Consider the following 12,975-nt stretch of genomic DNA (forward strand, 5'->3'; position numbering starts at 1 on the left):
TAGCTAGTACAGAACCTCCGGACTCTCACTTGCTGAAAGAATGCACACAATTTCATCACATGGGGCAAAAACACATATAGAAACAAGATACTGACACTATGATTACATTTAAAAACAGCTAAAATGATTTTACATTTAAAAACAGCTAAATGCCTATCTGCTCAAGGAGTGCAGAACTGGTTTGCCACTTGGGATTTCCTTTAAGCATTAAGTTAAATTAGGAAACAGCCCTGGTGCTGGAGTCCACACAGCGCTTTCAGGCCAGGTGCCAAGCCCCATTCCAAGGTTGTATTCAAAGAGCGGGCTCCCAATTCTACTGACATTTGTCAACCTGGTTCCAGCAGAGCTTTGGATTTGGTCCAGTCTACTCAATGTGATGCTTGGAAGCAAGTGTCCTCTTGTTTCTAAACCAGCTAATAAAGATCCTCTGAGAAACAACTGAGATGGGTCCAGGGGCTGAGACAACTGACTGGTCCTCTCCTGTGTTCTACAGTTGGGCTTGTCAACTCGGCACCTGCTATAAAAACCCTTCGAGGGAACTCTGCCTGACTCAGGCAATGAGGCTTAATAGCCAGCTCTCACATGAAAAGGGGAAGGGAGTGTCACAGCCTGCACCCTCCCACCATTTGCTTCCAAAACATACGTTCCCACCCTGATAGGAAAGTTCCTGTTTTTTCACAAGCTTCTTCTTGTGCTTTAACTAACTCACTCCTTCTACAAATCCCTTCTCCTCACTCCCACTGGCTACTTCATTTTTGTTACAGAAGGTTCTTTTAAAACCATGAAGATGATTTTACCCATCAGGATACTGTGAAGGAACCTGGAAAACAATATTGTTTTGATTTCTTAAGCCTCTTAATATATGGAAAAGGCAATAAACAAATATATAAATAAATAAACAAGCATAAGTCGGGTAACTTTAAATAAACACTTAAACATCTTACAATTCAGTAACTAAATATGTTTTAATATAAGGCCCATTAAAGCTGATAAAAGCAATTTCAACAGTTTGTATTCAAAGAAAAAAATCCATTAAATTACCTGCTCTTTAAAAGTTGAATGATATAGTACAGTAGAGAAAATGTAATATTAGGTTCCTTTTTTTCTAGGTTTTTTTTTTTTTTTTTCTTGAGACAGAGTGTCACTCTCGTTGCCCAGGCTGGAGTACAATGGCGGGATCTTGGCTCACTGCAACCTCTGCCTCCTGGGTTCAAGCGATTCTTCTGCCTCAGCCTCCCAAGTAGCTGGGATTACAGGCACGCGCCACCACGCCTGGCTAATTTTTGTTATTTTTTTAGTAGAGACAGGGTTTCACCATGTTGGCCAGGCTGATCTCCAACTCCTGACCTCAGATGATCCGCCCGCCTCAGCCTCCCAAAGTGCTAGGATTACAGGCGTGAGCCACTGCACCTGGCACTTTATTTCTAGTTCTAACACTAACTAGCGGACTCTAACAATCCTAACCTCTCTGTAAAATGAGCCGAATGCTGTCTCTAGTCTGGTCCCGTGCTCTGTGACGTGACTGGGAATTTGGAGATGCATTTGTTCTTTCCAGGATTAAGGTACAAAAATTACTTGAAGGCCTCATCCTGGCTGCACATCAGAGTCACTTGGGCCTTAAAATATTTTTTGTTGGTTTGTTTGGTAGAGACGGGGTCTTTCATTGTTGCCCAGTCTGGTCTCAAACTCCTGACTTCAAGTGATCCTCCTGTCTTGGCCTCCCAAAGTGCTGGGATTACAGGTGTAAGCCACTGTGCCTGGCCTTAAACTTTTTTTAAAAAAAGAAAAGATGCTGGCCCCCACTCCCAGAGATACCAATTTCATTCACCTAGGATGGGGCCCCAGCACAGGGTTTTTAAAAAGCTCCCCAGGTGACTGAGTCATGGCTGGGAAGCACCGCCTCAAGTAACACATTCCTAGCCACAGTTGTGGCCCCCTGTACGGGTGATTCTCTCACTCCTAGTGGCCCCTCAGGAGTCATCGGCCATTTGCTTTAAGAGAAGAGAGATCTGATTTACCTTGGTCAACAAACTCCTCTGACTCAACTGGAGATCAATGACGATGTCAGGTTCCAGGCATGTGACAGCACTGTTTGTTCAGAGAATGTACAGAAAAATTCGGTTTCCATGACAGACACTCCTGCAGCCCAGACAAACAATTATTCCTTCATCTGACAGAGAGAGGGGAAATAATCCACTGGAGAATGGGATGGTTTTGAATTATAATTATAAATTAGTCTACTAACAAAAGAAGTCATGTTTAATACATGAGAAGACAACTCTGGGCCAAGGTTCATTTTTTTAACAGTGAAACATCATGCTGAGTGAAAAATGAAACTGACATGAAATAATCACAAACCGTTTACCTCATGGGGTTTGGCAATGGAAAAATTAATCTCATTACTGATAAGAGGAGCCCACCAAAAGAACACTATACACTATGGGTCACGTCCACCCACGCAAATATCCTGAAAGCTCCTCTAGTTCTGTAGAAAGACACACAACTGGTGCAATCCCATTAAAGAATATAAAATATAGCTGAAGCAACACCTCCCACCCCCATCCACAACCCACTTGCTTGATGATAATACAGCCCCTTTATTGGTCTTAATGAGTCTCAAAGAAGAATTCAATAAATATTTGCTGAGTGCCCCCTACAGTGGTTATAACCAGCATGCCACGTTAAATGCCACAGAGGACGCAACCATCAGCAAGCCAGGGTTCCTGCCTTCTCGGGTGAACCAGCAAGGGAAGTGAGACACACTCCCAGGGGCACCTTCCTGCCCCCCTTGCTCCTTCCTTCCCTCATTAGTCTCTTCCGAGAGCTACCTAAGCTAACTTGAATCCCTCCATTGTGGTTTAAGAGCCAGAGTCACAGCCACTGTCTCTCTCCTGTCATCACAGACCTGCTCCCTGGTGCCAGAACTGCTTGGCAGGTGGCGCCTCTGCAAAGGCAAACACCCAGAACCAGCATGGTAACGCAAGAGTTCTATCTTTTCAGGACTTCTTGGTGAAGGCTGTGACTGAGCTAGAGAAGAGCGGCTTTGGTTAAAGGCCTCTAAGGAAAGAACTTTCAGTTTTGTTCTTTCAGACATATGACTAGGTGAGATGTTACTGAAAACATGCACCTGCTTGGATATTATTAGACTCCAAGCAAAGAAATTAGCTTAAACTGTGAATTAGGCTTAGCAGGCAATTTTTTGTTGTTGTTGTTGAGACGGAGTCTCTGTTGCCCAGGCTGGAGTGCAATGGCAGGATCTCAGCTCACTGCAACCTCCGCCTCCCAGGTTCAAGCGATTCTTCTGCCTCAGCCTCACGAGTAGCTGGGATTACAGGTGCCCGCCACCATGCCTGGCTAATTTTTGTATTTTTGTAGAGACAAGGTTTCACCATGTTGGCCAGGCTGGTCTTCAACTCCTGACCTTACGATCCACCCGCCTCAGCTTCCCAAAGTGCTGGGATTACAGGCATGAGCCACCGTGCCCAGCCGAGCAGGCTTTTAATCCCTACTCTCTCCATGATTCTGGATTTGCCTCTACAGTTGAAAATGGTCAATTTCCCTGATGGAGACTCTCAGGTGAAGGCAGCATTCCCATCTCAAAATGGCATCTTCGCACAACTGCAACAAAGGGTAGAAGGCCATGATTCTTAATGGAGGAAAAAGAGCATTATCTGGGTATTTTCCTGAAGCTTACAAGAAAGCCTACTGGTCTAGACCTTCTCTAGATCCTTCTTTCACGGCCACATAGTTTGGTCAGCTCCTCAGGGTATGACTGAGGGTAGCCAGACTGGTTTGTCCCAACATACGCACCAGAACATAAGCACTTCAGGGGCTGCTCTTCAAAGGGAGGTAGGAGGATCAAGTTTAAGGTTTGGTTCTGCCACTCACACATGGCCCTGGACAGGTTACCAGCCCTTGCTTGTTGGCTTTTCCCATCTGTCTGCTCTGGAAGACAGAGCAGGGTAGTAATTTTTTTCAGCTTGGGAGGGGAGGGTAATGCCTGAGAGAGGGTGCCCCAAGCACCACCCTCCTAGGTTCTGATGTGCTCATACTGTTACTGAGGGATGTGCGTCATATTTCTTATGTGCAGCTAGAGGGGGAAAAATTGAGACTCATTGGACTACATGGCTGAGAGCCCATCACGCAGTCTAATGCACTCTGATTCCAGTTATCTTGGGAGGCTACACATCTATTCATACATGCTTCTACGGCTCAAAATATTTCTGGAATTCTTTGGAAATTCCCTTCAAAGAATATACTTTTGAATCCCCTAAATGGTAAAAATCCTGCTCACTTTAGGATGGATTTCATTTTAATAAATAGCTGAAAACCAAATCCAAGTGTCCTCAATAAATTGTGTGATCAAACTGGGTAATAACAATTTTGATCAAAAGTGTAGTGTGAATCACGTAAAAGTCCTATTAAGCAAAGGCTGGAAGGAATTGGAGAATGTTTTAACTTGTATAAGGATAACTGGTTTAACAGTAAATATTTGTTTTCAAAGGTTCCTTTTTGTTTTAAAGTTGAATTATTAAATGGGTTAGATAAGTTGTTAAATTTAACTGGAAATTTTTTTTAAGACTGATTTCAATAACCCATAAACTCACGCCAAAGGGTGATTATTTTGAAAGGCACATTTTTTTTGGAAGAATAAATTCAGGTATATTTGCAGGAAAAGCAAAACAAAACAAAAAATAAAACACCACAGATATTACATTTTATTTTTTTATTTTTTTGTTCTCTTTTTTTTTCCAGGTAGATAATCCCAGCAAAAGGTATTACTTTATTATCAAGTGGTACTTTAATATTCCTAGGAAAAACAGCCACATGTTTTAAGAACTGCAGCCTCCAAAAGGGACAATCAATGTATCAACTCTGATTTATGAACAGTCTTGAGGCAAAATTTTAAATGGCCTCACAATCGACCATACAAAGAATCTTATCTGTAGGGGGCAGGCTACCCTCAAAACCACAGAATTATCCCGAGGTATTTCAGGGTGCTCATGGGTGCCACATCTCCTAGAAAGTTGATCTGAAACCACTGCAATCCAAAGGACCCGACAAATGAGTCATTTAACAAATCCAAATAAAACATTTTCTCAATAGCTTTTAGGTACAAAAGGTATCATCCAGAGACTGCCTTGGTTTATTTACATCTTCAAAATATAAACAAAATGTAAACATTCCATTTTCATCCAACTTTAAAGTCTACACTCCTAAAAGAAAGTGGCCACTGATAAAAGAAAATGGCATACTTTAAACCGCCTATCATAAAAACAATTTAAGGTTAGTTTTGTGGTTTTTAAAACACTCAACATTGCTTAGGGGCTGGGGGAGAGGGCTGTAAAATACTACATACAATCAGCAAATTTCAGTCCTGGAATCTATCTCAAGGAAATAACTAAGCAGTTAAAACTCATTCAAGAGTTTAGCAACAAGAAAGTTCATTACATTGTTATAATTTTTATAATGAAAATAAAAACATATCTGTGTAGTGAAAAAAATTAAAAAAAATAAAAACAGCCTCAATATCTAAATGATTGAGTGGTCAAATTATGGTACATCCATTCCATTCAGAGAAATACTACGCAGCCAATTAAGAATAATGTTGCAGAATTAAGTTGATTGACACAGATCTATATGTTCCAGTGCGGGGAAGAAAAGTATTACCTGTAAATATGTGCACAGGAAAAGCATCTGAAAGAACATATGTCAAGATATTAGATTAGTTATTAGAGAAATGCAAATCAAAGCTATAATGAGTTACCACTCCACATCCACCAGGATGGCTAAGATTAAAAAGATAGGTAATAACGAGTATCAGTGAGGGTATAAGAGACACTGTAACCCTCCTACATTGCAGGTGGGAATGTAAAATAGTGCAGCTGCCTTGGAAAACAGTCAGACAGCTCCTTAAAAGGTTAAACAAAGAATTACCATATGACCCAGCAATCTCATTGCTACATATATGCCCAAGAAGAGTGAAAATAAATGTCCACACAAAAATTTGTACACAAATGTTCATGGCAGAATTATTAACAGCCCCAAAGCAGAAACAATCTAAATGTCCCTCAATGGATGGATGATATGGTTTGGCTCTGTGTCCCCACCCAAATCTCATCTTGTAGCTCCCACTATTCCCATGTGCTGTTGGAGGGACCCCGTGGGAGACAACTGAATCATAGAGGTGGGTCTTTCCCATGCTATTCTTGTGATAGTGAATAAGTCTCACGAGATTTGATGGTATTAAAAATGGGAAGCTCCCTGCACAAGCTCTCTCTTTGCCTGCTGCCATCAATGTAAGATGTGACTTGCTCCTCCTTACCTTTCTTCATGATTGTGAGGCCTCCCCAGCCACGTGGAACTATAAGTCCATTAAACCTATTTCTTTTGTAAATTGCCCAGTGTCGGGTATGTCTTTATCAGCAGCATGAAAATGGACTAATACAATGGATAAATAAAATGTGGTATATTCATATAATGGAATATTATTCAGCAATAAAAAGAAACAAAGTACTGACACATGCTATTATACAACATGGATGAACCTTGAGAACATGATGCTAAGTTAAAGAGACCAGTTACAAAAGACCACATAATGTATGATTCCATTTATATAAGATGTCCAGAACAGGCAAATTTATAGACAGAAAGTAGATTTGTGGTTGCCAAGGACTAGGAGGTTTGGGGGGAAACGGTGTGTAACAGCTAACAGGAATGAAGTTTATTTCTGGGATGATGAAAATGTTCTAAAATGGACTGTGGTGATGATTGCAGAATTCTGTCAATACACTAAAACCCACTGAATTGTATACTTTAAATGGGTGAACTGTGATGATAGGTGAATTATATCTCAATAAAATTGTTTAAAATCTTCATAGAGGTAATGTTTGGAAAATAAGATAATAGAAGGCTTGTTTTTTATTTTTTAATTTAGGCTTACCTATCCTTTCTAACTTTTCTACAATGAATATGATTACTTTGAGATAATGCTTCAAAGAAAAAAATCTTCCCCTGTTATCATACAGAAAGCACCAAACACAAAATAATTGAAAAAATGAAAATATGCCTTTCTTTATGATCCCTATGGCCACAGCAAGATGACTGGCAGGCAAAGCACAGCTTATTACCACATCAACCCTGATCAGTTATAACCCCAGTCCCCAACCCACGGCTGGGCACAGAAGCTCAATGTTTTTTGTTTTTTGTTTTTCTTTTTGAGACAGAGTCTCGCTCTGTTGCCAAGGCTGCAGTGCAGTTGTGCGATCTCAGCTCACTGCAACCTCTACCTCCCAGGTTCAAGCGATTCTCCTGCCTCAGCCTCCTGAGTAGCTGGGATTACACGTGCATGCCACCTTGCCCAGCTAATTTTTGTATTTTTAGTAGAGATGGAGTTTTGCCATGTTGGCCAGGCTGTTCTCGAACGCCTGACCTCAAGTGATTCGCCTGCCTTGGCCTCCTAAAGTGCTGGGATTACAGGTGCAAACCACCATACCCGGCTGAGAAGCTCAATGTTTTTTACATGGATGATGGTTTACTAAGGTGCTACTAAAGTGACAAATGTGATGGTGTACTCAGAACATTTCCTACCGGGTTACAGAAGATGTTCTGTGGGGAAAAAGTGAACAAAAATAGATAACATCATATTTTTATACTGTTGTATTTGCTGTATGTTTGTACACGAGCAAAGATAAGACATTGATATAGAGACTGTCTAAAACCAGCTGTGTTGCTCTAAGGCAGGGAAGTTTGAAACCAAACATGGGATATAGGTAAAGATAGACAGAAAGGAAAAAAAAAAAAAACTGCGTCTGGGAAATATTTCCAACCAGTATGTTTATTATTCACAAACTGTGATTCACCAGTCCTATTTTTTAAGCCAGCATCACACTCTAATCATATTCCTAGGTTACAAGCCCAGAGTTATTTGTGCATAATAAAAACTGAATCCATTAAGATGATATATTAGGCTTTTCTTCCCTATGTCATCTCTTTAGGGAGAACATTTGATTATAAAACCTACAAAATATTGAACCTACAAATTACTTTGGATCCCGAAACCAAAGAGATTTCCTATGAAAATGAAACAGTTATCCAAGGATTCTTTCACCTGAAAAATGGAGTCCAAATCTGGGGCAGGCAAATAATGAAACCCTTGGACCCATGCAAGTGACACTATTCCTTCCATCCAGACATGAAGAAACTTTTATGTGGCTCACTGGATTTATGTTCGGAAATATGGTCTATTGTTGAACTCTCTCTGGAATAACTCTCGGATACATTTTTCTCCTGTGCTCTGAGAAGCTACATTACTGCAGAAGGCTGAGTAGGCAGGCAAGTTAATGAAACAATACACATGTGCACAACTACAGTTTAATTTCATGATCAGCAGCCCTGATAACAAACTCAATGAAATATTCTACTTATGGCCTCAGTATATAAACACTTGATATCGCCTATTAGGATAATTAATGCAGGTGATCACTGTCAGAATAAATGATAAGCAAAGACATTGCTAGTTAAGACTCATCTATCAGATTACAGTGTTTCTATACACACATGATCCTCAGTTCTCAGTGACTTTTTAAAAACCTCCCTCTAAAACCAAAATATTGGCTAAATGAAAGAAATCTGATATATTATAGCTTTTTTAAAAAAAGGTACTTTGCCTCACATTGTACTGATATCTTTGATAATTGAGAGATGTGGCACCTAAACACCATAAAATGAGGACTGCTGACAGTGATGATGTAACCCTAACCAACTCTAGGAGCAAGATATAGGTCTAGGAAGAAAGGAAAAACTCACTGACTAAATAAGCACATTCTGGATTAACAAAAGACAGCCTCAAGTGCTTAATAATACCAATGTTATTGCGTTTTGGATCTGGTAGCCTAAAGTCTCAACTCATAATGAGTCAATGTCTGGCTCAATAAGACACACACTGAAAGAAAATCACAGTATTGCCTCCAATGCAATAGTTACGACATCAATCAAAGAGAAATATCAAAAACTATTTCTTGCAGAGGCATAGTATAACATTCAAAAAATGATGACTTAGAGTAAAAAGCATCTTTGGAGCATAAAGAGAATTTACATTTATTATCTATTAAGCATGTGTGAAGGTGGTGCCTTCTTTCACATGTTAGCTGTCCCCATTTCACCTATCAGGAAGGAGTCTCTAAGAAGTAAAATCACGGCTGGGGGCAGTGGTTCACGCCTGTAATCCCAGCATTTTGGAAGGCCAAGGTGGGTGGATCACTTGAGGTCAGGAGTTTGAGACCAGCCTGGCCAACATGGTGAAACCACGTCTCTACTAAAAATACAAAAATTAGCCGGGTGTGGTGGCGGGCACCTGTAATCCCAGCTACTCGGGAGGCTGAGGCAGGATAATCGCTTGAACCCGGGAGGCAGAGGTTGCAGTGAGCTGAGACCACACCATTGCACTCCAGCCTGGGCAACAAGAGCGAAGAAACTCCATATCAAAAAAAAAAAAAAAAGAAGTAGTACTAATAGTAAAAGAATATGCCTAGGGCACAGCTAGCAAGTGACCAGTTAGATCTCAGGTTTGTCTGATTTTATACCCACTGCGTTCTGCACATCACTATTGCCTGGTTTAACTGCAAACTTTGCTATGAGTTTCATTTACAATTTTAAAATAATAATTCTTACTATGTTTGGGGGTAAAAACTCTTGGGAGAAAATTATAGGAGTGAAATTCTGACCTTTCTCTCTCTCTTTTTTTTTTTGAGACAGAGTCTTGCTCTGTCACCCAGGCTGGAGCACAGTGGCTCCATCTCTGCAACCTCCGCCTCCCAGGTTCGGGTGATTCTCCTGCCTCAGCCTCCCCAGTAGCTGGGATTACAGGCCTGCGCTACCACGCCCGGCTAATTTTTTTTTTTTTTTTTTTTTTTTTTTTTGTATTTTTAGTAGAGACAAGGTTTCACCATGTTGGCCAGGCTGGTCTCAAACTCCTGACCTCAAGTGATCCACCCACCTCAGCCTCCCAAAGTGCTGGGATTACAGGCATGAGCCACCGGCCCGGCCTGACCTTTCACCTAAATAGTAGTTACACTAAACTATAACCTTTTGATAAGGGTCTGGAATATTTTATCACGAACTCTGAGAAGTTTGGATTTCTAAATACAAATTGGAAATATTTACACGAACTGAAACTATAGTTCCAACTATAGCTAAATCGTTATTTTTGGCTCTTTAGCCTAAGTTATTCAATAACCAAACACTAGAATCCAGTGAAAAAGTAGCAAAAGGAAAGATGTGGCAAAGGAAACCATTATACACCTATCCCTTGACGATATGAAATTATCGAATTCCTTGTCGAACATTTGGTCATTCTGCTTATACCCTCATTTGTGAACAGATGCCAGGCAGTAGTTACCAATCCAAGGTGAGGTGCTCAAGTTCAAAACCTGACCTTAGTTGTAAAAGTGGGGTTTTTATTTGAAAGAAAAACTTAACTTCCACAACTTCTATTATAAAGAGTCTACAAATTTTCCTTTATTTTTTGAAAAAAAAAAAAAAAACAAACCTGAATTTGAAAAAGGCAACCTTATTTATTTACTTCGCCTGTTTCCAAATTCTTGTTACTCCAAGAGTAGACAGTTATTTACCTAAAATGCAAAACCTCCAAAGAGTTCACACGGTGGCTGGCACGCAGGCACACACATGTCAGTGCTCTACTGGGACACCTGGTACATGATATCCCTATTAAAGAGTACACAGTACCTTTAAAGAGGTCATTAAACAGAACACGGACAAATTTGCCACGCTCACATCCTGAACAATACATTTTGTGAAAAACATTCGCTAATTTAGGTTCTTCCAACCAGAAGAAAAAAAAAAGCCAAGTCTCCCACAAAGTGCCCCCAAATCCACAGCTGAGTGAAGGTCATAAGGAGTTAAATGAATGTAAACCAGGCCCTATCATTCGTCTCCTCCAGAAAAAGATGAAAAGACATTTCTGATGGCCCCAGGTGCTCTCCCACGAGGAGAAAGTCTTTCATTTGAGGTTCTGAAGCGGCCTCACCTCGAACCCATGCGGGATCTTCCAAGAGTGCAATTCCCACAGCTCCACTTGCTCAAGGAAGTCTCGGTGCACAGAAGGAAGCCTGCAGCCTCCCAGTACCAAGAAACCGGCAGGGCAAGTGGCAGAAGCCAGCTCCCGGGTGAGAGTCCTTACTCCCTGTTGCATTCGTTCCCCAAAGTTTCCGAATTTTTAAAAAGTTCAAACAAGGATTCGAAGCGCAGGACAGACCCTTCCCTTGGATCCCAACGCCCTTTCGGCTCCTCCGCGGCCCCCGCCAGGCAGCGCCGGCGCCCGCCCGCGAGGAGGAGGGTCCCGCAGGTGGGCGGCCTCCCCAGGCCGGGGCCTTCTGGGACCCCCAAGTGCCGTCCAGGACGCCACGAAGTTGCGCCCGAGCCCGCGCGGTCCGGGGAGCCGCTGCCCGTGACAGCCGCGCTGGCTTGGGAGGCTCTTCGGGCGGCCGACGCCTCGGTGGGGCCGCGACTCCCGTCAGGGAAGCTCTCCCGGCCCGGTGCCGCCTCCTACGCCCGGCCCGAGCCTCCCACGGCTGGGCACACGGGGCCTCTGGCCGCCGCCGCCGCGCTCCCAGCTCGGACTCCAGCCCCGGCGGCGCGACGCTGCCCCGGCCCCGACCCAGCCGTCGCGAGCTGTCCTCCACCCCACGCTCCCCGGTCACTCACCCCGAGGCCGGGCAGCAGCAGCGTCAGCAGCAGCAGCAGCAGCAGCCGCCGGGCCGGCATGGCGAGGACTCAGCCCTGGCTCCAGGGGCTGTACGGACAGAGGACGGGGCGGGGGCGCCGCGACGACAGCGAGGCGGTGACCGAGCCTCAGCGGACGCAGAACTGACTAGGCAGCGGCGGCACCCCCATTCCCGGCCGTATAAGCGCTGGGTGCCGCGGCTTCTTCCGGTCGGGGCGGGGTTGGGGGGCGGGGACGGGGCGGGGCCAATCTAGGGGCGTGTTCGGGGCGGAGTTGGGGCGGAGATGAGGGCGGGCCGAGGGCGGGCCCCGGGCGGGGATGTGGGAGGGGCTGGCTCGGGGCGGGGCCGAAGGCGGTGCTGGCATCTGGCTGGCTTCGCTCAGGAGGCGGCGGCGGCTGTAAAAGGACCAGGCCTCGGCATCCAGCGTCTGGGAGCGCTGGGGGATCGAGGCGCGAAGCTTGTCTGTGGCTGGGAAAGACCAGCAATGCCCCACCAGGCGGTCCCATTAACCCTGCCGAGGGACCTGCCGCGTCAGACTTCATCGGGGAAAAGGGCGGGACACGGGCGGTCCCGGGTGCCTAGAAGCCTCCTTTTCGTCTTTCCGCCGTGGTGGAATCATCGGCAAGGTTTACTGAGGCGACCTCCGGAGCGAAGGTTTCAGCAGCTACCGGAGGCTTCCAGCAAACACGGCGCAGCTGCCCCGCGCGGCAGTCGCAGTGTTCACAGCCCTAGGGTTCTCCAGCTGTGCCTCGTCTTCTCCAGGGCCCCTTTCTTCCTTTTCCTTGCCCTCAGGAATTCCCCTCAAGTCATATCCAACAGCCATCAGTTCCGCTGGGAATGAACCACGGCCAAGTCACTCACCAAAAATTATAAGGAGGAAACCACTTCGGCCACTTGTGTCACGTGCGTTGATGTGACACGTGTGGATGCGAAGTTTGAGATGGTCTGCGTCACAACTCGTTGGGGGGAGTGGGTGGGTTGAGGCCTCTTACAAGGTCTATGTGAGGGTGTGGAGTACTAATTGGAGTTAAAGAGCTCGGCAGCTGTTTGGTCACTGGCACTGGCCTCCACTGAGAGGGACATGGGGAGGGAGGACACGTCTTTTGCAAGGAAAGACAGTAAACTGAGATTTGGAGCCCAAGGAAAGGTATCTAACTTATCCCAGGAGAAAAAGAAAACGGCTATGAAATTCTCTAATTTTTCCTGACTTGCTCATATGAGAGCCTAAGAT

At 44.1% G+C, this 12,975-nt stretch overlaps 1 protein-coding gene across 1 annotated transcript in view; it reads right to left on the reverse strand.

Annotated features, from left to right (window-relative positions):
- ERN1 (endoplasmic reticulum to nucleus signaling 1) overlaps nucleotides 1-11,960 on the reverse strand; it is a 90,894-nt gene extending 78,934 nt beyond the window's left edge. Inside the window, exon 1 of the mRNA XM_054459013.2 lies at nucleotides 11,725-11,960. Within this exon, the coding sequence (XP_054314988.2) occupies nucleotides 11,725-11,784 (60 nt within the window). The 5' untranslated portion in view covers nucleotides 11,785-11,960. The remainder of the gene's footprint in view (nucleotides 1-11,724) is intronic.
- Between the last annotated feature and the right edge of the window lie 1,015 nt (nucleotides 11,961-12,975).

The sequence above is a fragment of the Pongo pygmaeus genome, chromosome 19, assembly GCF_028885625.2.
Source record: "Pongo pygmaeus isolate AG05252 chromosome 19, NHGRI_mPonPyg2-v2.0_pri, whole genome shotgun sequence".
In the NCBI taxonomy this organism is placed as follows: Eukaryota; Metazoa; Chordata; class Mammalia; order Primates; family Hominidae; genus Pongo; species Pongo pygmaeus.